Source organism: Somniosus microcephalus, chromosome 34 (genome assembly GCF_052327205.1).
Source record: "Somniosus microcephalus isolate GS21.2 chromosome 34, FLI_Smic_1.0, whole genome shotgun sequence".
NCBI lineage: Eukaryota > Metazoa > Chordata > Chondrichthyes > Squaliformes > Somniosidae > Somniosus > Somniosus microcephalus.
In genome coordinates this window covers 12,098,394-12,124,220 of record NC_141020.1, presented here as the reverse complement: position 1 = coordinate 12,124,220, position 25,827 = coordinate 12,098,394, and the positions used below count along the sequence as shown (strand labels likewise).

The window sequence follows — 25,827 nt, the reverse complement described above, 5'->3', positions numbered from 1 at the left end:
GAGCAGCTTGGCTCTCGGCCTGTAGCGAGGCTTCGCTGTGTCGTTTCGGCCTCTGTGTATTATTTCACTCGTAAATAAGCCCGAACAAGTCGATTTAACCCATTACCATTGGCCTAGTCGCTAGTGTCAGCCGTGGCTCAGTGGGTGGCGCTCTCGCCTCTGGGTCAGAAGGTCGTGGGTTCAAGTCCCACTCCAGGGACTTGAGCACAAAAATCTAGGCTGACACTCCAGTGCAGTGCTGAGGGAGTGCCGCACTGTCGGAGGTGCCGTCTTTCAGATGAGAAGTTAAACCGAGGCCTCGTCTGCTCTCGCAAGTGGATGTAAAAGATCCCACGGCACTATTTTGAAGAAGAGCAGGGGGAGTTCTTCCCCGGTGTCCTGGGCCAATATTTATCCCACAATCAACATCACTGACATGAATCAGTCATTCATGAAAGAAAGACTTATGAAATAATACTGAGTGGCCTGCAGGTGGCGCTGTCCAGAGAGAGTATAAATACTCGAGCACGGGCCCAGCTTGCGCAGGACATTCTTAACAGGAACTAGTGAAGGACACAACTAGACCTCCATGTTGTAAAATAGTTGATTAAAGCCTTGTTTAACGCTTAGACCAAGTGCCTAGTAGTTTTCTTACGTCAATCACTAAAACAGATGATCTGGTCATTATCACATTGCTGTTAGTGGGAGCTTGCTGTGCGTAAATTGGCTGCCGCGTTTCCTACATTACAACAGTGACTACACTTCAACAAGTACTTCATTGGCTGTAAAGCGCTTTGGGACGTCCGGAGGCCGTGAAAGGCGCTATAGAAATGCGAGGCTGTCCTTTTTAGTCACCTTGGGCTAGAAATTGGCCTCCATAGCGCCTCCTGTTATCGCCTCCAGGGGGCGTTAACGGGGCGCTAACGACTTACCGCCCGGACGCGGCCAGATGAACGACTCCCGCTAACTTGGCCGGGAGGTTTGCGCCGGCGGTAACATTTTTGCGCCACGGTAACTATGACGTCATCACCGCGCGCATCGCCCCGGGACCCGAACTTTGGCTCCGCCCCCCTGCAGCATCGCCGGGCGACGACACCGACAGCTGCAGGAGGCGTCGTTCGGGGAGCAGAAGTTAAAAGCTTGATTTAGCGCTCCACTTCCTTCCTGGAGCCCAAACACCGAATTTAGAAGAAGCTGGGAATCATTAGCACCCGGCACTAAGTTTCCCAGCTTTCAAAAGTCAGCGCCCCCCAAAACGGGGCGAGACCGAATTTCTCCCCCAGGGTGTTTTCCACGTTCAGAGGAAGGTTGATGGGTTTCCCGTGTATTCTTCAGTAAGAAATTGCGTGCAACTTGGTCTTGATTGTTAAACCAGGGCTGGCCAGCCTGTACACACAATGAATAAAGGCATCGCCTTTGGGATTGTTCGGCATCCTGTCCGTTTATGGAAAGCGCAATCTGGCCAAAGCGTTAGCAAAAAATGTCACATAAATAATCGAAAGACGTTCCGTTCGAGAGAAAGTTAGCTCTCTATCCTTAGCCTGCGAATCCTTGAACCATTCACGGGATGCGGGCGTCGCCGGCAAGGCCAGCATTTATTGCCCACGAGAAGGTGGTGGTGGTGAGCCGCCTACTTGAATACAACTGGACTGGCTCGCTAGGCCATTTCAGAGGGCAGTTAAGAGTCAAGCACATTGCTGTGGGTCTGGAGTCACATATAGGCCAGACCGGGTAAGGGCAGCAGATTTCCTTCCCGAAAGGACATTAGTGAATCAGATGGGTTTTTACGACAATCCGGTATTTTCATGGTTACCATTACTGATGCTAGCTATTTATTCCAGATTTATTTAATTAACTCCCTCAGCACTGCCCCTCCGACAGTGCAGCACTCCCTCAGCCCTGCCCCTCCGCACTGTCCCTCCAATAGTGCAGTGCTCCCTGAGCACTGCCCCTCCGACAGTGCAGCACTCCCTCAGTACTGCCCCTCCGGCAGTGCAGCGCTCCCTCAGTACTGCCCGTCCGGCAGTGCAGCGCTCCCTCAGTACTGCCCCTCTGACAGTGCAGCACTCCCTCAGTACTGCCCTTCCGGCAGTGCAGCGCTCCCTCAGTACTGCCCCTCTGACAGTGCGGCGCTCCCTCAGTACTGCCCCTCCGACAGTGCAGCGCTCCCTCAGTACTGCCCCTCTGACAGTGCGGCGCTCCCTCAGTACTGCCCCTCCGGCAGTGCGGCGCTCCCTCAGTACTGCCCCTCTGACAGTGCGGCGCTCCCTCAGTACTGCCCCTCTGACAGTGCGGCGCTCCCTCAGTACTGCCCCTCTGACAGTGCGGCGCTCCCTCAGTACTGCCCCTCTGACAGTGCAGTGCTCCCTCAGTACTGCCCCACCCACAGTGCAGCACTCCCTGAGCACTGCCCCTCCGACAGTGCAGCACTCCCTCAGTACTGCCCCTCTGACAGTGCGGCGCTCCCTCAGTACTGCCCCTCCGACAGTGCAGCGCTCCCTCAGTACTGCCCCCCCGGCAGTGCGGCGCTCCCTCAGTACTGCCCCTCTGACAGTGCAGCGCTCCCTCAGTACTGCCCCTCCGACAGTGCAGCGCTCCCTCAGTACTGCCCCTCTGACAGTGCGGCGCTCCCTCAGTACTGCCCCTCCGACAGTGCAGCGCTCCCTCAGCCCTGCCCCTCCGCACTGTCCCTCCAATAGTGCAGTGCTCCCTGAGCACTGCCCCTCTGACAGTGCAGCGCTCCCTCAGTACTGCCCCTCTGACAGTGCGGCGCTCCCTCAGTACTGCCCCTCCGACAGTGCGGCACTCCCTCAGTACTGCCCCTCTGACAGTGCGGCGCTTCCTCAGTACTGCCCCTCCGGCAGTGCAGCGCTCCCTCAGTACTGCCCCTCCGACAGTGCAGCACTCCCTCAGTACTGCCCCTCCGACAGTGCAGCACTCCCTCAGTACTGCCCCTCCGGCAGTGCAGCGCTCCCTCAGTACTGCCCCTCCGGCAGTGCAGCGCTCCCTCAGTACTGCCCCTCCGGCAGTGCAGCGCTCCCTCAGTACTGCCCCTCCGACAGTGCAGCGCTCCCTCAGTACTGCCCCTCCGGCAGTGCGGCGCTCCCTCAGTACTGCCCCTCCGACAGTGCGGTAAATTAACTTATTTAAGTTTAAATGATGGGATTTGAACTCACGTCACCAGATCGTTAGTCCGGGATTACTAGTCCAGTAACATGACCACTGTGCTGCTGTGCCGTTAAATGAGGGTACACTGTGTTCGATGAACACGCTAACCCCCCGCTACCCCCGCTCTCCGTCTCCCCCTGGTGGCGTCTCACCTGAGCTTGGGCGGCTGTCAATCTCAGGCTCCCCGCCAGACGTCTGGGTCACATCCAGTCGGAGGTCGTTGACCTGCCTCTCCAATTGCTGGAGGGGGGTGAGGAACGCCAGTTCTTGTCGTCTAAGTCCATTCTGAGGTGGGGGTGGGGGGGTGGTGGGGGGAGAAGAAAGGGGGAGAACAGGGAGAAATGAAGACATTGTTAGAGATGGGACGGCTATATTTTACTAAGATAATAACTAACACAAATGGGTCAATAGAAAAACCACAGCCGCTGCCTGAAAAGAAAATCTTGCATTTCTGTAGCGCCTTTCACTACCTCAGGACGTCCCAAAGCGCTTTACAGCCAATGGAGGTACTTTTGAAGTGTAGTCACTGTTATGTGGGAAACGCGGCAGCCAATTTGCGCACAGCAAGCTCCCACAAACAGCAATGTGATAATGACCAGATCATCTGTTTTTTAGTGATGTTGATTGAAGGATAAATATTGCGACCAGGACACCGGGGAGAACTCCCCACTGCTCTTCTTTGAAATAGTGGCCGCGGGATCTTTTACATCCACCTGAGTGAGCGGACGGGGCCTCGGTTTAACGCCTCATCCGAAAGATGGCACCTCCGACAGTGCGGCACTCCCTCAGCACTGCACTGGGAGTGTCAGCCTAGATTTTTGTGCTCAAGTCCCTGGAGTGGGACTCGAACCCACAGCCTTCTGACCCAAAAGGTGAGAGCGCTGCCCACTGAGCCACGGCTGACACTTTACGTTCACCGGAGAGCGCAGACGGGGGCCTCGGTTTAACGTCTCATCTGAAAGACGGAGACAAAGGGGAATGAAGTAAATGCCAGATAATCTGTTTCAGGTGTTGGTTTGTGGGATCAAATTTTGGCCCTGGACAGCGGGGAGAATGCCCCCTGCTCTTCTCCGAATTGTGCCGTGTGCATCTGTACATAAGTGTCAGTCATACCCTCTGGAATTATCTTCTCCTCAATCCCCATTCTAAGTTGATATAGCTGAAGTCAGTGGGCATTCTAAATTGGCCTCAAACTCCTGCTCTGTGGACAGAGTTCTCAATCTTGACCACCGTGCAGTAACCCCCTGCTGGACAGTGCGTGTGCGCGGGCATGGACCTGGCGGAAGGGCAGGATAGAGCGTGGGGTGTGACTCACCTCGCGGTCGAACAGCTCGCATGCCCGGACTCAGGTGGCGGGCATGGGCGGAGTGTGCCAAAGGGCGGTCGGCGCAACAGCGTGGCCACTGGGCAAGAGCTGATACTCCCAGGAGAGGAGGGGGATGAGAGGGGAGGGGAGGGGGACGAGAGAGGGGTACAAAGAGAAAGACCCTTTCGCCCAATAATGAGACCATCTGTCTCTCCCTGTCGCGTGCATTGTGTCGGGGTCAAAATTCAAAACTAGTGTTCATACTAATTGGTAAAGTGTAGCAAATGCTTGTCGGAGCCTTTGCACAGCTGCCGGTCTCAACAATGTGAATTTTTTCTCCCCAGCCAGCCTTGCCTCCAGCCCATGGAATTAAATCACCGTGGACACCGCGCGTCACGTGACCAGCCTCGGCAGACTGAGGATAGGCCGGGGTGACTGAGGAACAAGGTCGTAGGTCAAGTCCATCAATCTTCCGAGCCTATCGCCCAATTTGTCAGGAAGTCCATTATTGTTATTCAATCAGACGCTGAAAGGTTTGTACTTTTTTCAATTCCGAGCAATTGTCAGGGTTTTTTTTTAAAAAAAGATTCGCTTTCCAGACACTAGGCCGTTTAGAAAACCCTTCCTCCTCTCCCACAGGCTACTGCTGACGGGTTTCAAAGTTATTCTTATTGAGTAACCTTGGAAAAGGGTCATGGTCCATTAGTCAGGCAACCACCAAACTTGAAAGAGGAGGGAATAAGACGAGGTAAGTGGGCTAGGGGGACAACTCAAGTCGGAGATAAGTCTTGAATTCAACACAGTGAAGATAGGGCGGGGGGAGGGAGCTCATAAGATGGGATACTTGCCGGAACAAGTGAAGAGAGGTTGACGGACATGGAATCTTGCTCCAGCTTCAACAGATCGGCCGAGGTGAACTGAGCCAGGAGGCCACCCTTGCATTACCAGCGGGGCTAAGGATCAAATCGAATGGCATTAATGAACTTCGGCCAATCTGTCCCCTTTGCACTCGCATTTTCCATCTCGGTGAAAGGGACAATACAAATGCTAATCTCATCATTTGCGTGTCTCGGGGGTCTGCTGCAACGGCTGCGCGCGATGACTTTCTCCATCTGGCCTATGCCGGGAGGTTGGGGGGAAGAGGGGGGGGTGGTTTGAGCCAGAGCGTGCTGAGGTAGGGGAGGGTGAGATGCAGGAACAAGGGAGAGAAAGGCTGGACGGATTGAGGGCAAAGCCTTCAAAATAGGAGCAACTGAAGAAATGAAACAAGCCACTAAAATATTTTCCGCCAACTGAAAAGTCCCATTCTTCTCCCAGCCAGCCTCATCTTTCTCCCTTTCTCTCATTCTTCTTGCCATGGTACGAGGCCTTTGGCCAATATTTATCCCTCAACCAACATCAATAAAACAGATTATCTGGACAATATCACATTGCTGTGCGCAAATTGGCGGCCATGCTTCCTGCGTTGCAACACTGACTACACTTCAAAAGTCTTCTTCTTAGGCAGTCCCTCGGAACCGAGGATGACTTTTGCTTCCACATTAAGAATGAGTTCGCAGGTGACTGATGAGTCCAGTGCGGGACCTACAGTCTCTGTCACAGGTGGGGCAGACGGTGGTTGAAGGGGTGGGTGGGCGGGGTGCTTGGGTTGACGTGCGCTCCTTGCGCTGCCTGCGCTTGGATTCCGCTTGCTCCCGGCGAAGAGACTCGAGGTGTTCGGCGCCTTCCCGGATGCTTCTCCTCCACTTTGTGTGGTCTTGGGCCAGGGATTCCCAGGTGTCGGTGGGCATGTTGCACTTTTTCAAGGAGGCTTTGAGGGTGTCCTTGAAGCGTTTCCTCTGCCCACCTGGGGCTCTCTTGCCGTGCCGGAGCTCCGAGTAGAGCGCTTGCTTTGGGAGTCTCGTATCGGGCATGCGGACGATGTGACCCGTCCATTGGAGCTGATCGAGCGTGGTCAAAGCTTCGATGCTGGGGATGTTGGCCTGAGCGAGAACACTGACATTGGTGCGCCTATCCTGCCAATGGATTTGCAGGATCTTCAAAAGTAGGTCATTGGTTGCTAAACGCTTTGAGATGTCCCGAGATGGCGAAAGGCGCTATAGAAATGCAAGTTCTTTCTTTGTGAAGGCCGTTCTTCATATGAGCAGCAAAAACAGCAAACGTCAGTGGAGCATTGAGGAGGCATCGCAGAGGAGCCTGATCCTGTCCACTGCCAACAGTCTTCGTTCCAGCAGCGATCGCAGGGAAGCGATTAGAAAGGAAAAGATAAAGAGAGAATTTGCATCTCTATAGCGCCTTTCATGACTGCTGGACATCCCAAAGCACTTTACAGCCAATGAAGTACGGTTTGAAGTGGAGTCACTGTTGTAATGTAGGAAACGTGGCAGCCAATTTGCACACAGCAAGCTCCCACAAACAGCAATTTGATAATGACCAGATCATCTGTTTTTTTTTTAGTGAGGGATAAATGTTGGCCCCAGGACACTGGGAAGAACTCCCCCTGCTCTTCTTCAAAATAGTGCCGTGGGATCCTTTGTCCACCTGAAGGGGCATGACAGCGGTTTGACATCTCATCCGAAAGACGGCACCACCGACAGTGCAGCGCTCCCTCAGTAATGCATTGGGAGAGTCAGCCAGGATCTTGCACTCCAGCCTTTGGAGTGGGACTTGAACCCACAACCTTCTGAACCATCAGTAACTAACTCTTCCCCTCTGTAGCCCAACGGGACTAAGGCCCATCGTAGCCAGCTAAACTGCCATGCCAGCTGAGCCCAGGGATGGGCCCTGGGATCTTCCTATTCTGTAAGGCTCAGTACCGCACAATGCCACATGTCTACCCACAAAGCCAGCGGATGACTGCAGGTAAAGAATTTTATTATACCTTTCCAAACCCCCGTCCATTTTACCTTAATCCAGTTCAGAAAATGGGATGACTAAATCATCCCATAGCAATCTACTGGTGCAACGTCCTTTAACATGAACAATATTTCATAGTTAGCAACACTGGGAATTTGGGAAAACCCAGGGCCAATCTTGGATACCAGTGGGCATTACCCAGTGAACATAATTAGGAGCAGGAGTCGGCCATTCGGCCATTCGGCCCCTCGAGCCTGCTCCTCCATTCAATAAGATCATGGCTGACGTCAACTCCACTTTCCTGCCCGATCCCCATATCCCTTCATTCCCCTAGAGTCCCAAAATCAGCCTCGAGTATACTCAATGATTCAGCCTCCACAGCCCTCTGAGGCAGAGAATTCCAAAGATTCACAACCCTCTGAGTGAAGAAATTCCTCCTCAACTCAGTCCTAAATGGATGACCCCTTATCCTGAGACTCTGCCCCCTAGTTCTAGACTCTCCAGCCAGGGGAACACAGCCTTTCAGCATCTACCCTGTCAATCCCCTTCAGAATAGATCATAAGAAATATGAGCAGGAGTCGGCCATTTGGCCCCTCGAGTCTGCTCCGCCATTCAATAAAATCATGGCTGATCTTCTACCTCATCTCCACTTTCCTGCACTATCCCCATATCCCTTGATTCCATTAATATCCAAAAATCTATTGATCTCTGTCTTGAATATACTCAACGACTGAGCCTCCACAGCCTTCTGGGGTAGAGAATTCCAAAGATTCACCACCCTCTGAGTGAAGAAATTCCTCCTCAACTCAGTCCTCAATGGACGACCCCTTATCCTGAGACTGTGACCCCTGGTTCTAGACTCTCCAGCCAGGGGAAACATCCGCCCTGCATCTACCCTGTCAAGCCCTGTAAGAATTTTGAATGTTTCAATGAGGTCACCTCTCATTCTTCTAAACTCTAGAGAGTATAGGCCTAGTCTACTCAATCTCTCCTCATAGGACAATCCCCCCATCCCAGGAATCAATCTTGTGACCCTTTGTTGCACTCCCTTCAGTCAGAGCTGCCCAAGGCTCAGGTTGAGCCTTGAACTGAGGCAAGTGAAAATCTTGGAAAAACTCAGCAGGCCAGGCAACATCCGTGGGGAGAAATTAGAGTCAACGTTTCGGGTCAAAACCCTTTTTCAAAACTGGAAAGGAAATTAAACAGCCTTCCGGACTCAATATCGAGTTCAACAATTTCAGATCATAACCTCAGCCCCTATTACATTTTTACTTATATTTTTTTCCCCCACCCCTTTGTTTTGGGTTTTCCCTCCCCCCCCCCCCCTTTCCTCTCTATTTTTACATGGCAGCTGTCTCTCATTCTCCCAGTACATTTCACACCTAATCTAAACCGTCTTTTGTCTCCACTAGTCCTATCACCATCTCGTCTGGTTTTGAATACCTCTTAATGTCTCTTCACTTCTTCTGTTCCCTCCCCAGCCCTTGCCTTTCGATCTATTTCATTTCCTTTCCAGTTTTGAAAAAGGGTTTCGACCCGAAACGTCGACCCTGTTTCTCTCTCCACGGACGTTGCCTGGCCTGCTGAGATTTTCCAGCATTTTCTGTTGTTATTTCGGATTTCCAGCATCTGCAGTATTTTGCTACTGTACAAGTGAAAATCTTGTTTTTTAATCTGTTAACATTGGCCCACTCACAACAAAACATCGCAGCAGCGTCTACAGAGAGAAGGAGAGAAAGACATTTAATCTGTCAAAGGAAAATATGATGCTATTTTGGGAATTTATATAATGAATAAATTGAGGCCTAGCAGGTCAAGGGTGGGACCAACAAGCAAAGGGAACCTTGGATGACAAGGGATATACAAAAATGCATTAGAAATAAAAGGGGGGCTTTTGGCAGTTACAAAAGACTAAAGACGGAAGAAGCCCTAGAGGAGTATAAAAAATGCAGGGGCATACTTAAAAAAGAAATTAGGAGGGCAAGGAGGGGCCATGAAATAACACTGGCGAGCAAAATAAAGGAAAATCCTAAGATGTTTTATAAGTATATTAAGGGCAAGAGGATAACCAGGGAAAGGGTAGGGCCCATTAGGGACCAAAGTGGCAATCTGTGTGTAGAGCCAGATGATGTAGGCGGGGTTTTAAATGAATTTTTTGCATCTGTGTTCACTATGGAGAAAGACGATGCAGACATAGAAATCGGGCAAGGGGGCTGTGACATACTTGAACATATTAGCATCGAGAGGGAGGAGGTGCTAGCGGTTTTAGCAGGCCAAAAAGTGGATAAATCCCCAGGCCCGGACGAGATGTATCCCAGGCTGCTGTGGGAGGCAAAGGAGGAGATTGCAGGGGCTCTGACACAAATTTTCAGAACCTCTCTGGCCACAGGGGATGTACCAGAGGACTGGAGAACAGCTAACGTAGTACCACTATTCAAGAAGGGTAGCAGGGATAAACCAGGGAATTACAGGCCAGTGAGCCTAACATCTGTAGTAGGGAAATTATTGGAAAAAATTCTGAGGGACAAAATTAGTCTCCACTTGGAGAGGCAAGAATTAATCGGGGATAGTCAGCATGGCTTTGTCAAGGGTAAATCATGTCTGACAAATCTGATTGAATTTTTCGAGGGGGTGACTAGGGGGGTGGATGAGGGAAATGCTGTGGATGTGGTTTACATGGACTTCAGTAAAGCTTTTGACAAAGTCCCGCATAGGAGACTGGTCAAGAAGGTAAGAGCCCATGGGATCCAGGGTGCCTTGGCGCGTTGGATCCTAAACTGGCTGAGTGGCAGGAGGCAGAGGGTGATGGTCGAAGGTTGCTTTTGTGACTGGAAGCCTGTGTCCAGTGGGGTACCTCAGGGATCGGTGCTGGGTCCCTTGTTGTTTGTGATCTACATAAATGATTTGGATGAGAATGTAAAAGGTATGATCAGTAAGTTCGCAGATGACACGAAAATTGGTGGGGTGGTAAATTGTGAGCAGGAAAGCCTCAGGCTACAGGACGATATAAACGGGTTGGTCAGATGGGCGGAAAAGTGGCAAATGGAATTTAACCCTGAAAAGTGCGAGGTGATGCATTTTGGACGGACAAATAAGGCAAGGGAATACACAATGAGTGGTAGGACCCTAGGAAGTACAGAGGGTCAGAGGGACCTTGGTGTACATGTACATAGATCCCTGAAGGCAGCGGAACAGGTAGATAAGGTGGTTAAAAAGGCATATGGGATACTTGCCTTCATTAGCCGAGGCATAGAATATAAGAGCAGGGAGGTTATGATGGAGCTGTACAAAACGCTGGTGAGGCCACAGCTGGAGTACTGTGTGCAGATCTGGTCGCCTCACTATAGGAAGGATGTGATTGCTTTGGAGAGGGTGCAGAGAAGATTCACCAGGATGTTACCTGGGATGGAGCGCCTCAGCTATGAAGAGAGGCTGGACAGGCTGGGGTTGTTTTCCTTGGAGCAAAGAAGGCTGAGGGGGGACCTGATTGAGGTGTACAAAATGATGAGGGGCATAGATAGGGTAGATAAAGAGGAACTTTTCCCCTTAGTAGGGGGGTCAATAACAAGGGGGCATAGATTCAGGGTAAGGGGCAGGAGATTTAGAGGGGATTTGAGGAGGAACTTTTTCCACCCAGAGGGTGGTTGGAATGTGGAACTCAATGCCTGAAAGGGTGGTAGAGGCAGGAACCCTCACAACATTCAAGAAGCATTTGGATGAGCACTTGAAATGCCATTGCATACAAGGCTATGGACCAAATGCTGGAAAATGGGATTAGACTGGACAGGGATGGATGGGCGGCGCAGACACGATGGGCCGAAGGGCCTCTTTCTGTGCTGTAAAACTCTGACTCTATGACTCCAATGATCGCCCCGCCTCTGCTGAATTTTCTTATTCTTGCTGGGAGTGACTCCCTCTATTACCCTAGCCAGGGTTCCTGGTCCAAATCAGTGACTCCGACTTACTCCTTACCCGGTCTGGGCCTATACATGACTCCAGTCCCATACCAACGTACAGGAAACTTTCTTTTATCCGGCACGGACGGGACCGATGTGGTGCCGGTTCATCAAAAATTCTGGATAACCGAACGTTATAGTAAAAGATACGGGCCTAGAAATTCGGTGGGCTGCGCCACCAGTTAGCACATAAAGAGGGCACTCAGTGGCTTTAGCGCCACTGGCCACGCCTCCCGCGATATTTAGCTGGGGCGCTAATGGCGGCGTTAACCTGTTGCGCTGCGCCGCCTCCGATGACGTCATCAGTGTGCGCAGCGCCCCGCTACTGCCCCGATCTTGATATTTGGCAGCGACCGCCTCTGTAGCGCCGTTCGCAAATGGCGCCCGGTTCACGGGGCCTACCTGTGCCGGCAGTGGCGCAAATTAAGGTGGAGGTGCGGGGCGGCCGTTTTTTCCGGCGGCCGCCTGCCAGCACCTCCGTCCCCAGCCTCTTGATCGCCCCCCGCGGCAGTGCCGGCTGTTTTCCAAGAGCCCGGCACTTCTCCTCGGTGCCGGGCTCTTTTGCCGGCACTCTCGATCGGTCATCGCGCTGGTGCAGGCCCCTCCCCCTTAAGAATGGGAGGAAGGCCTGCAGTACCGCAGCGTGCCGTGCCGCAGTGTGTGGCGCTGCGGCACGTTGCGCTGCGATATTCAGCTTCAGCGTCCTAAGAGGGACGCGGAGCGCCTCGAGCCTCGCCCCGTGTCCCTCTTGGGGCGCTCAAGCTGAATTTCCGGCGGTCGCTACTGCTCCAAAAGCTGCGCTAAATCCGGCGCCCAGGCAAGCTTGGCGCCCCGTTTGCGGCTCCACCCAATTTCTCCCCCACGGAGCGGAGAGCTCCGTATAAAGCAACAAACCCTACAGGTTCAAAACAATGGCCACAAGTTGCAAGCGTCTCTGTAGCTTAGCAACAGCTGCAGCCACACCCTTGCACAGCAACACATGGAGGAAGGCAAGTAATAAAAGTTACCTGAACCTACTCCTGAATTTTGCCGGTTAACCGACATTTCCGGTTATTTAGGTGCCGGTTAATCGAAAGTTTCCTGTAGTTGACTCTAAACTACCCTCTGAAGTGGCCTAGCGAGCCCCTCAGTTGTATCAAACCACTTTCAAGAAGGCCCACCACCACCTTCTCAAGGGTAACTAGGGATGGGCAATCAATGCCGGCCTTGCCAGCCATGCCCACACCCCGAGAATGAATTGAGAGGGGGGAAAAAACACTTGCTGGAAAATGTCTGGATTTGGACATTGGGTAAAGGACAGGATCAGACTCAGCTGTGATAACCCCCATGGTTCAACAGCCTGCTGTTAAGCACCATCTAAGCTTTCACGGGTAGAAAGGCCATTTGGGTGAAGGACTGCATGGCGCCCCAGGAAGTGTACCCCAACGAGAGGCGGCACCTTCAAATTTACACTTCAAATTGAAAGTCCGTTCAGCTGTGGCTCAGTGGGTGGCACTCTTGCCACGGAGTCAGAAGGTTGTGGGGTTCAAGGCCCCCATCTGCTCTCTCAGTTGGATGTAAAAGATCACATGGCACTATCTTGAAGAAGTCCGGGGGCAGTTCTCCCCGGTGTACCTGGTCAATACTTATCCCTCAATCAACATCACTAAAACAGATGATCTGGTCGTTATCACATTGCTGTTTGTGGGAGCTTGCTGTGCACAAATTGGCTGCCTACATTACAACAGTGACTACACTTCAAAAAGTACTTCATTGGCTGTAAAGCGCTTTGGGACATCCGGCTGTCATGAATGGCGCTATAGAAATGCAAGTCTTTCTTACACCCCAGAGCAAGGCCCATCAGGCCTGTGTCAGTGCCACTTCTACTGATTCCCTCCGATATGACGTTACAGTCTCTATCTCAATAGCCTCTTGTGGTGACGCTTTCCCTGGTCTAATAACCTTCTACGTGGAAAAACATGGCTTTGTTCTTCCCCCCTTTGTTCTTCCAGTGATAGTTCTCAGTCTGCGCCAGCGCATCTACCAGTGGAAACACTGTCACTGATCCTCTCAACACCTTCCATCACCTCGCTAACCCTGGTCAGAGTCTCCACTAACCTTCTCCGTTCAAGAAAATAAATTACTTTGAGCCTCCCTTCATAACTCTAACCTCTCATCCTTGGATCGTTTCAGCGAATCTTCATCGATATAGTCTCCTTTCTATGATGGGGTTTCCAAAACTGAAGAGGAGGGGTGTGCGGGGGTCAACTAGGGGTGGTTGGGTGTGGGGGGGGGGGGGTGCGAGGAGAAGAGGTTAAAACTAAATTTTGAAATTGTAAATATTTCTTTAAATTATCTCCTTCCTCCTGTTTAAACGGTTCGGGTTGCCTCCTGTTTTGCCCACACACAGTGGACAGAGTAAAGCTTCAAAAAAATGATTCAATACACATGAACGCATATAATATATACAGAGATTTCTCCCCCAGCTTCGTCTAGACACCAGCGTGCGGCTAGTCTGGTCGGCATTCTTCTCGAGGCTCCATGTTTTAACCATCTGTCTTCAGCTGGTATAAAGGGACCATCTAATCTCCACGGTGATAGGTTGCCCTAACGCCATCTCATTTATTAAGTCATCAGTGATTTTGAACCAACAGCAAGGAGGGCTTCTGATCCTTAACCCCTTGAGTTCTGCTCATCTTCTCTGCACAGTGCTGGATGCCACTCAGGAGAATGTATATCAGTGGAACTCTTGCAATGATGTTGACTTTACAGGCTGGTCACATTGTGTAAGCAATGCCATCCCAAATGGCTTCAACTGGATTCACCATCATTAACAAAGCTGTCCCACTCTCAGATACCAGCTCCTCCATCGCCCACACGCAGCCTGTCCCACTCCCAGATACCAGCTCCTCCATCACCCACACACACAGCCTGTCCCACTCTCAGATACCAGCTCCTCCATCGCCCACACGCAGCCTGTCCCACTCCCAGATACCAGCTCCTCCATCACCCACACACACAGCCTGTCCCACTCCCAGATACCAGCTCCTCCATCGCCCACACGCAGCCTGTCCCACTCCCAGATACCAGCTCCTCCATCACCCACACACACAGCCTGTCCCACTCCCAGATACCAGCTCCTCCATCACCCACACACAGCCTGTCCCACTCCCAGATACCAGCTCCTCCATCACCCACACACAGCCTGTCCCACTCCCAGATACCAGCTCCTCCATCACCCACACACAGCCTGTCCCACTCTCAGATACCAGCTCCTCCATCACCCACACACAGCCTGTCCCACTCTCCGATACCAGCTCCTCCATCACCCACACACAGCCAGTCCCACTCTCCGATACCAGCTCCTCCATCACCCACACACAGCCAGTCCCACTCTCCGATACCAGCTCCTCCATCACCCACACACACAGCCTGTCCCACTCTCAGATACCAGCTCCTCCATCACCCACACACAGCCTGTCCCACTCTCAGATACCAGCTCCTCCATCATCCACCTGTTGTGTATGTAATAGGCATGTTACTTTAAACCTATGGCCAGGGCAGCACTACTTTGTAGGGCGTAGTGATACCGTAGTACCACTCCTGGCCATAGGGGTATAAATAGTACTGTGGGTACTGATCTCCCCTCAGTTTCCCGCCTGTTGGTATTAAGTAAAGACCTACGTTGAATCTTCCAAGCTGTCTCGTCATTATTGCATTAAGTATAGACACATACTTTATACCACCCACAGCCTGTCCCACTCTCAGATGCCAGCTCCTCCATCACCCACACACACAGCCTGTCCCACGCTCAGATACCAGCTCCTCCATCACCCACACACAGCCTGTCCCACTCTCAGATACCAGCTCCTCCATCACCCACACACAGCCTGTCCCACTCTCAGATACCAGCTCCTCCATCACCCACACACAGCCTGTCCCACTCTCAGATACCAGCTCCTCCATCACCCACACACAGCCTGTCCCACGCTCAGATACCAGCTCCTCCATCACCCACACACAGCCTGTCCCACTCTCAGATACCAGCTCCTCCATCACCCACACACAGCCTGTCCCACTCTCGGATACCAGCTCCTCCATCACCCACACACAGCCTGTCCCACTCTCCGATACCAGCTCCTCCATCACCCACACACAGCCTGTCCCACTCTCAGATACCAGCTCCTCCATCACCCACACACAGCCTGTCCCACTCTCGGATACCAGCTCCTCCATCACCCACACACAGCCTGTCCCACTCTCGGATACCAGCTCCTCCATCACCCACACACAGCCTGTCCCACTCTCGGATACCAGCTCCTCCATCACCCACACACAGCCTGTCCCACTCTCAGATACCAGCTCCTCCATCACCCTCACACAGCCTGTCTCACTCCTAATCTTGTTCTACACTGTAAAGCAGGGAATTATTTGCCAGATCTTTCAACGATTATATCATTACTGTGGTGAGTTTCTTCCTGTCAGCCTGTTTATAAATCCTCTGGAGTACAGCTTGTCGAGAAACAGACCTTCAATAATTTCCTAATCATGTGTGAATCATTGAGAAAGGTGAGTCATGTGGACTTGTTGATATATTTATGGAGTATTTGAGAAGCTTTTTCCCTTCATCTTTTATATCTTATCTCCTTAACAATGCCTGCCTGATCGGCTACTTGCAATGAGAAGGCCTGGTCTGGGTCCAGGTGACTGGAGAGACCACCAGAGAGAGGACCACTCCCTCTTCACAGCCAATGGGTCCCCTTTGAAGGTCAGTCGCTGTTACGCAGACAAACACCAGCCAGGTCTGACGAGCAGCAATGGGGGCAAAGACCAGTTGCAGGAAACTCTTTATTATCCAGCACCGACGGGACCGGCGTGGTGCCGGTTTATCAAAAAGTCCGGATTACAGAGAGGTATAGTTTAAAAGGTACGAGAGCTCCGTACACAGCAACAAATCCAGGCTTCCCTGTTGCTTAGCAACATGTGCAGGGACTCCAGCCACAGACCAAGCGTCCCTGTTGCTTAGCAACAAGTGCAGGAACCCCGGTTGCACAGCCACAGATCCAGGAACGGCCACCAATATGAAGTAAAACTTACCTGAACCTACTCCTGAATTTTGCCGGTTAACAGAGATTTCTGGTTATTTAGGTGCCGGTTGAAAGAGTTTCCTTAATCTGGTTTTCATCGAATCATTGAAAGCTACGGCACAGGAGGAGGCTATTCGGCCCGTCGGGCCTGTGCCGGCTCTTTGAAGAAGCAGTCACGCTCAGTCCCACTCCCCCGCCTTTTGTCCATAACCCTGTACCTTCCTCGTCCTCAAGAACCCGTCCAACTCCCTTTGAAAATTATCGATGGAATTAGCTTCCCGCACGTTTTCAGGCAGGGCGTTCCAACTCTCTGAGTGAAAAGAATTCTCCTCGTCGCCCCTCTTTTTGGTGGCATTGGTTGGCACGAAGAACGAACTTGCATTTCTACAGTGCTTTTTACGATCTCAGGCCATCCCAAAGCGCTTCACAGCCAATGAAGTACTTTTTGAAGTGGGGTCGCTGTTGTAATGTGGGAAACGTGGCAGCCAATTTGCGCTCAGCAAGCTCCCACAAACAGCAGTGTGGTAAACGTTGTAGCGATGTTGGTTGAGGGATAAATATTGGCCCAGGACACCGGGGATAACTCCCTCCCTGCTCTTCTTCGAAATAGTAGCCGTGGATTTTTTTTTATGTCCACCCGAGAGGGCAGACGGGGCCTTGGTTTAACGTCTCATCCAAAAGACGGCCCCTCCCTCAGCGCTGCACTGGGAGCGTCAGCCTGGATTTTGTGCTCAAGTCTCTGGAGCGAGACTTGAACCCACAACCTTCTGACTCAGAGGCGAGAGAGTGCTGCCCACTGAGCCACAGCTGACAGCACAAGGAAGGAATGTTGGCCTGAAGAACTCCCATTAATCCTCTTCAAAACGACATCAGCGCATCTTTGTCCAGACAGGCTAGACTTTGGTTTAATGGCACATTCAGAGGAGAGCACCTCTGACAATGCTGCACCTCCCTCGGTGCTACACTGAAGGGACCAGCTGAGATTAGGGGCCCCGGAGTAGGGGGCCGGGGTCCCCCCACACACCCTTCTGACTCAGGAGGCAACAGCGCCAAGCTGACACCCGGGACCTGAGCAGAACGGAACTTGCTCCCGCTTCTACCCTCACTCGTCGGCACTGGTCCGAGACCCGAGCTGGGGAGACCTGGGTTGCCAACTCTAGGTAGGCCGTATTCCTGGAGGTTCCATCAGCTGACCTCTCACCTCCAACCGCCCCGCCCTCGCACTCCCGCCATTGGCCGCCCGACATGTCCACGCTCGCGGGGCCCCGCCTTCCACCAATTGGAAAACGAAGTCTCTTCGGTTACCTGATTGGATGATTCTTGACTGCCAATCACAACAAATTTCCATCTCCAATAATTTTATACATAATAAACAGGAGTGTTCAAAGAAAATGAAAGAAACACTATTCTTTTTGATGCCCCTGTGATTTTTCGCCCCGGGTTTTGCTGGTGCCGTTGTCCCGGAGATTAATCTTCAATTCCTGGAGACTCCAGGCCAATCCTGGGGGAGTTAGCAACCCTACGGTGGGGGTGGGGATTTTTCTTCTTTTAATTCATTTCTGGGATGTGGGCGTCGCTGGCAAGGCCGGCATTTATTGCCCATCCCTAGTTGCCCTTTGAGAAGGTGGTGGTGAGCCGCCTTCTTGAACCGCTGCAGTCCGTGTGGTGAAGGTGCTCCCACAGTGCTGTTAGGGAGGGAGTTCCAGGATTCTGACCCAGCGACGATGAAGGATCGGCGATATACTTCCAAGTCAGGATGGTGTGTGACTTGGAGGGGAACTTGGAGGTGGTGGTGTTCCCATGCGCCTGCTGCCCTTGTCCTTCTAAGTGGAAGAGGTCGCGGGTTTGGGAGGTGCTGCTGAAGAAGCCTTGGCGAGTTGCTGCAGTGCATCTTGTAGATGGTACACACTGCAGCCACGGTGCGCCGGTGGTGGAGGGAGTGAATGTTTAAGGTGGTGGATGGGGTGCCAATCAAGCGGGCTGCTTTGTCCTGGATGGTGTCGAGCTTCTTGAGTGTTGTTGGAGCTGCACTCATCCAGGCAGGTGGAGAGTATTCCATCACACTCCTGACTTGTGCCTTGTAGATTGTCGATCTGGGGGTGTCCTTGGACGTGCCGGCAGCGAGCCGGAGTTTTATTTCCGTGGGTCCAGTGGGTCAAGTGTAGCCAATCTCAGGGGGGGCGGGGGGGTGGAGGTGGGAGGCGCGACAGTGGAGAGGCGCTACGACAACCTCGGGGTTATGACGGCGAAAGGTCAGCCAGGGCAATCCCACCCACGATCGCGAGCTGGTGACTCCCCACCCGGAAAGGGTCCGCGCGCACTCCAGCCCCCGGGGTCAGATTGGCCGGTGCCGCCTCCTGCGGTCAAACAGCCCCGCCGACCGACGTGCCCTTCAAGCTGCATGGCCGCGCGGCAGCCTGGAGCTACCGCGCCACCGGCGAGCCGGCTGTCAAACGGAAAAACCGCGTGTGGGCCGGAATTTTGAATGGCGCGCGCGTGGCCCGTTAAAGGGGCAGCGTGGGCCCCCACTGAAAAAAAGGAGGAACATTACTACTGACCCTCGGCTCACCCACATACAATGGCTAGGCGCGGGTCGTAGGCCAATGCCCAAGCAACCGTACCCCCAAAGCGAGAGCCGGAGCCTTCGGGAGAGACGGGGGGGAGGGCGGCGCGAAGAGGGGGAGAGGGTGTGGCTCCCAAGCTCAGTCTCGCTCTCACGTTTGCCTTTCAGGTGGTCCCGGCAGCACGGGGTTAAAGAAGAAAGCAAAAGCTGAACGGCTAACTGTTAGCCCAACAGCATGCGTAATGGGCAGGTCGAGGAAATAAATAATATCTATCAGGCGGACGCTTTGCTTCCATATAAAGAAAATAATATGAAAGAGACGAGTTAAATATAGACTTAGCACTTAATCATTTCACTCAGATGGAACTGTGTTCCCACTTGGCTGAGAGTTTCTCTCAAGAGACATGATGGGCCTAGTTACAGGCTGGAATCTAAATCGGAGGTTTGGGGTGGTTTATATATAGAATAACAGATACCCGGGAGTGAGTTACAGGCTGGAATCTAATCGAGGGGTTCGGGGGTTTATATATAGAATAACAGATACCCGGGAGTGAGTTACAGGCTGGAATCTAATCGAGGGGTTCGGGGGGTTTATATACTGGTAATGTATATGACTCCTATTCAAAAGTACTTCATTGGCTGTAAAGCGCTTTGAGACGTCCTGATGTCATGAAAGGCGCTATATAAATGCAAGTCGTTCTTTCCTACTCAGCACTGGAGCATTGCCACAGGAGATCAGCTAGTATTTTAATGTACTTTGTACCAAACTTCAAGGACTGGGGCACAGGTAAAATTTTAAATTGAATTCGGCTTCTTACAATCTGAATACAAATGATTTCTCAGCCCCGAGACAGGAACCCATCAGGACGCCGAGTCGGAACAATGCGAGCCGCTCGTTCGAGGACACTCTGAATGGTCCATTGCTGGAATCCAGGCCCAGCTCAGCAACCACTGACAGACTCCACCCCACGAATATTAGCGGAAGAGCATCCAGCAGATCAGCAGTGTGGGCTCGTCAGTAGCTCCGGGGCCCTCGACCTTGCGTCTTCCAATGTAGACACGGTTCAAAGCTGCAAATTGCACTGCAGGGAGCAGGGACGAGGCACCAACGCAGCCTCGCTTTCCCTGCGCCAAATAGCCTGCCAATCATGTCTAGGCTCACGCATGAAGGGCAGCCACTTGCATGAAAAAAGTAAAAGAAAGCCTTGCATTTCTATAGCGCCTTTCACAACCACCGGACGTCTCAGACCTCTTTCCAGCCAATGAGGTGCTTTTTGGGGTGTAGTCACTGTTGTAATGTGGGAAACGCAGCAGCCAATTTGCGCACAGCAAGCTCCCACAAACAGCAATGTGATAGTGACTGGATCATCTGTTTGTTGATTGAGGGATAACTCTCCTTGGAAATAGTGCCATGGAATCTTTTACGTCCACCTGAGAGAGCAGACGGGGCCTCGGTTTAAGGTCTCATCCGAAAGACGGCACCTCCAACAGTGCAGCACTCCCTCAGCACCGTACTGGGAGTGTCTGACCTGGATCTTTGTGCTCAAGTCTCTGGAGTGGGACTCGAACCCACGACCTTCTGCCTCAGAGGCGCGAGAGTGCTGCCCACTGAGCCACTGGCTGACACTGATGAGGTCGGGTGGGAGGAGGCTCGCGTGGAGCATAAACACCGGCACGGACCAGTTTGGGCCGAGCGGCCCATTTCTGTGCCTGTAAATTCGATGCAATGCGGTGTAACCGTAAACTCAGCGCAGGCCGGGGATTGAGATACGCGGGGAGCGTCGGCCTGGATTTATGGGTGAGGCGCCAACTCGCACTCCTGGAGGTGTCATCACCTGACCAACCGCCCCGTCCCACGCTCCCGCCATTGGTTGTCCGACACGTCCATGCTCGCGGCGCCCCGCCTTCCCTCCGCCAATCGGAACGCGATCAGACTCTTCGTCACCTGATGGGGCGATTCCCGACTGTCAGTCAAACAGCCATGTTTTTCCCCCCTATCTCCAACACTTTTATCACTAATAAACAAAACGAGATGACAATAACCTCCAATTTTTTTTTATGCCCCTATGGTTTTTCTCCCGGGATTTTGTTCGCGGCCGTGTCCCGGAGTTTACTCTGCAATTCTCCTGTGGGATTGGGAACATTATACCGGGAGTATCCTGCTCCTCCAAGGATTCCACAGAAAAGAGATTTTTGTGGCCTTCTGCTCAATCCCTCCGTGGTTCCCGTGCGGGCCTCTCAAGTCCAGACGTTAAGATGGCGTCGCGGCGCCACCGACATCATCAGGCCGCGACTTTTCAATGTGAGGCAGACTCCCGCCTTCCTACATCCTCACCGTGTTGAATACAAGGCTCCATTGAACCATCTCCTGCTCTGACTCCCTTCCGTTCCCAGGATCTCAAGCCCATTAAACTCTTCATTCCCCTCAGTCTTCCTTTCCAGCTTCGATCTGCAGACTTTTATAACCCAAACTTGGCCTCAACTAACCGCGTCTTCTTGATTTATAGACTCGGCAACTATTTTCTTAAACTGAAGCAACTCCGTAACGTCAGTGATTGGAGTGCAGCGTTTGACCTGGTGCAGATCAGAGATTCCACCCCTGGTCTATGCCGAGTTAGCCGACCTCAGCCGGGCTGGCATCGGGTAGGCACAGTTGGGTTGCCCTGTCCCTCAAGTAGAGTGGGAAAAATCCGCCTGGCTCCCAGCTCCCAGTCCCTATCCAGGACAATGTGGGCACTGATTCAGGGAGGTGCAGGGCAAGTTTGGGACTGACACCAAGCAGTATTTCCTTAGACAAAGGATGATTAACAATTGGGTGAAGTTGCCAGGAAAGCAGTCAGCTGCTGTAATAGGAAGACATTAGGTTTTTTTTTAATTCGCTTATGGGATGTGGGCATCGCTGGCAAGGCCAGCATTTATTGCCCATCCCTAATTGCCCTCGAGAAGGTGGCGGTGAGCCGCCCTCTTGAACGGCTGCAGTCTGTGTGGTGAAGGTGCTCCCACAGTGCTATTAGGGAGGGAGTTCCAGGATTTTGACCCAACGACGATGAAGGATTGGCCGATATACTTCTAAGTCAGGATGGTTGGAGGGGAACTTGGAGGTGGTGGTGTTCCCGTGCGCCTGCTGCCCTTGTCCTTCTAGGTGGTATTGGTCACGGGTTTGGGAGGTGCTGCCGAAGAAGCCTTGGCGAGTTGCTGCAGTGCATCTTGTAGATGGTACACACTGCAGCCACTGTACACCAGTGGTGGAGGGAGCGAATGTTTAAGGTGGTGGATGGGGTGCCGATCAAGCGGGCCGCTTTGTCCTGGATGGTGTCGAGCTTCTTGAGTGTTGTTGGAGCTGCACTCATCCAGGCAAGTGGAGAGTATTCCATCACACTCCTGACTTGTGCCTTGTAGATGGTGGAAAGGCTTTGGGGAGTCAGGAGGTGAGACACTCACCGCAGAATACCCAGCCTCTGACCTGCTCTTGTTGCCACAGTATTTATGTGGCTGGTCCAGTTAGGTTTCTGGTCGATGGTGACCCCCAGGATGTTGGTAGCGTGTAAGGGTAGGATCAATGGACACAAAGATTTTTCTTCATCCAGGCTTATCTTCAGAAACTTGAGTTCTATCTGGTTTTGCATCGCACTAGGGTAAAGCACCAGCGGGTTAGGGTCCTTCACTCCCAGTAGGGAGGGACATCTTGATGACGGTGGTTCATGCCGCCTCTAAATGGTCTTCTTCTCATTGGGATTCTAGGAGCCTGGCATTCCCCAACCCAGCACCTGGGTTCTTTCGACCGGCAGCAAGGCAGGTCAGGGGGCAACCTCCAGACCGCTGGCGAGGAGCCTTGGCTACTGGCAACCCATGGCAGGCATTCGGCCACCCTTGCTCAGAAGGTAATGCCCAACGCGCGCCCGAATATCCAAGCAGGCGCTGTTAGTAGGCAATGCACCCCCAAAGCCAGCGTGAAGACAGAAAATTACACCTCTAAATCCATGTTATCCACTCCAAATCTACTGGGGCAATCTTAACCTAACCCGTCCATGACGGAATTGGGTGCAACGCTGGTTTCACACCCCGCCTGATTTTACTCTCCACCCGATCCCGCAGCTTTCCTGCCCGGCGCCTCAGTTAAAATTACCCCCCTCCTCAGCCGTCACTCAGTGGGCACCACTCTTGCCTCTGGGTCAGAAGGTTGTGGGTTCAAGTCCCACTCCAGAGGCTTGAGCACAAAAATCTAGGCCGACGCTCCCAGTGCAGTGCTGAGGGAGTGCCGCACTGTCGGAGGTGCCGTCTTTCTGATGAGACATTAAACCGAGGCCCTGCCTGCGCTCTCCAGTGGACGTAAAAGATCCCCTGGCACTATTTCGCTGAACGGGGGGAGTTCTCCCCGGTGTCCTGGCCAATATTTATCCCTCAACCAACATTGCTAAAAAACAGACGATCTGGTCATTATCACATTGCTGTTTGTGGGAGCTTGCTGTGTGCAAATTGGCTGCCGCGTTTCCTACATCACAACAGTGACTGCACTTGAAAAAGTACTTCATTGGCTGTAAAGCACTTTGGGACGTCCTGAGGTCGTGAAAGGCGCTATAGAAATGCAAGATCTTCCATTTATCAGGAAGACCGGGAACTGGTTCACGTTTGGCCGTCTCCTGCAATCCAAATTAAAAGACCAATATAAAAGCCTGAAGGAGCTCATTCCACTACATTATAGGGTACTGGGCTTATGTATTGGCACCAATTCACTAAACAAATGTCGAGAAAGCACGGACTTTACCTCAGAATTTCTCTCTGTCTTCGCCTCTTTATCTCAGCCTATTTTTCAACTGTCTCGCTCCTTATCTCTCTGCGCCACTCAGTTCTTTCCCATCTGGAGACGCTGATCTCCTGTCTCACTCTTGCCTTGCCCGTTTGAGGTCTGATTATGAATTGTCTCCCAGGACCCCTCCCTCCCCCCCAGCTTTAGATTCTCAGACCCGCACAGGCCCCAGCCAGGTCAGGTCAGGCGGACATGTACCGGATGCTAATTCCCCGCTCCCCAGTGGGCCACACTGAGCTGGTGGGCTGTCCAGGCTGGGAGCCGCTCAGTGACCTACCCCTTGCGAGGGAGGGCGGGGGGGGGCGGTTTAATAATGGCTGCAGTCAGGCCGTCTGATGGGGGAGAAATACATCTCCACAGGGTATTGGTGGCCAGCCTGTGTAACTGCTGCTGACCTCTATCAATTCACCCAGAGTGGGTCATATTTCTCTCTCTCTTCCTTGTGTGTGTGTGTGTGTCCCGCTCTCCCTCCCCCTTTCTACCACACTCTTTCATTCAGTTTTGCTTCTGTGTCTTTGTCTCTCTGTCTGTCTGTCTTTTTGTGTGCATCTTTCTCTGTCTGTATGTTTCTCGTCCTCGGTGTCTTTCTGTCTCTTTCTTTGCTTGTCTTCCTCTGTTTCTTCATGTATCTGTGTCTTCCTGTCGCTCTCTCCCTGTCTCTGTGAACCGTTATATCTGTATTTTTCTCCGCCTTAGTGTTTCTCTCTGTCTCTGTCTCTATGGCTATCACCCTGTGTCTGTCTCTCCCTCTCTCTGTCTCTCCCTCTCTCTGTCTCTCCCTCTCTTTCAGCCTGTCTCTGTTTCACTGTCTCTGTCACTCTCTCCCTTTGTGACTCTCTGTCTCTGTCTCTCCTTGTTTGTCTCTTCTATCTCTCTATATCTGCCTCTGCCAGTCTCCACTTGTTCCTCTCGCTCTCCATCTCTGTCAACCTCTCTTTGTTGTCTCTGACTTTCCCTCCCTTGCCGTTTCTCTGTCTCCACGTTTGCCCCCGTCTCTCTCTCCTTTGTATCTCTTGTCATTTTCCCTCGATCTGCCTCCATCTCTCCCTCTGATTCACTCTCTCTCTTTCTTTCCCTGACCCAATAATTCTGAACGTTTTTACCGCACTCCCCTGGGATTGATAATCAGTCTGCATTAACCCTTTCCTGCCAGCGTGTCTACTGAGAAATCTCTCCTTATGTTACCTTGTGGTCACTGCACCTATTTCTGTTCTGCTTCATTTATTGACTCCAGTCCCTGTTTAAATATCTTCGCTCAATCTTTATTGACTGCCTCAAGTTTCCTGTCTGCCTCATTCACCCACAGAATGGCGCACAGACAGACTCAACAATCCCGGATTTCCTCACACACTCACAGGTCCAGGCTGTATGTACTATTGTCCTTCCTGTTACACAGGCCCCAAGGGAATTCTCTCCCGAAATATTAAATAAACACAATCCTACTGTTGGTAGATAGGGTTGCACCTCCACCACCTTAAACATTCACTCCCTCCACCACCGGCGCACCGTGGCTGCAGTGTGTACCATCTACAAGATGCACTGCAGCAACTCGCCAAGGCTTCTTCGGCAGCACCTCCCAAACCCGCGGCCTCTTCCACCTAGAAGGACAAGGGCAGCAGGCGCATGGGAACACCACCACCTCCAAGTTCCCCTCCAAGTCACACACCATCCTGACTTGGAAATATATCGGCCGTTCCTTCATCGTCGCTGGGTCAAAATCCTGGAACTCCCTCCCTAACAGCACTGTGGGAGCACCTTCACCACACGGACTGCAGCAGTTCAAGAAGGCGGCTCACCACCACCTTCGAGGGCAATTAGGGATGGGCAATAAATGCCGGCCTTGCCAGCGACGCCCACATCCCCGGAACGAATATATAAAAATACAATGTCCCCTGGGAGCTGTGCTTTGTTCTGCATGACCCGTTTCTTTTAATGCGCATGCGCGGTCTTCACGATGGAAAAGACGGTGAGCGGCCGCATGCACGGGCACCTTAGCGGCAATATCGGTTGCCAACTCTCCAGGGTTGGCCTGGAGTCTCCAGGAATTGAAGATTAATCTCCAGGAGGCCGATGCCAGCAACACCCGGGAGAAAAATCAGAGGAGTGATAACAAAAAAAATTTTTC

General features: G+C 52.3%; 1 protein-coding gene across 2 annotated transcripts in view; it reads right to left on the bottom strand.

Moving 5' to 3' along the window:
* LOC147096770 (dapper 1-like) overlaps positions 1-25,827 on the bottom strand; it is a 73,955-nt gene that overhangs the window by 25,637 nt on the left and 22,491 nt on the right. For both annotated transcript variants that reach the window (XM_085973386.1, XM_085973387.1), the window contains exon 2: positions 3,300-3,432. In XM_085973386.1, coding sequence (XP_085829512.1) covers positions 3,300-3,432 — 133 coding nt within the window. The remainder of the gene's footprint in view (positions 1-3,299; positions 3,433-25,827) is intronic.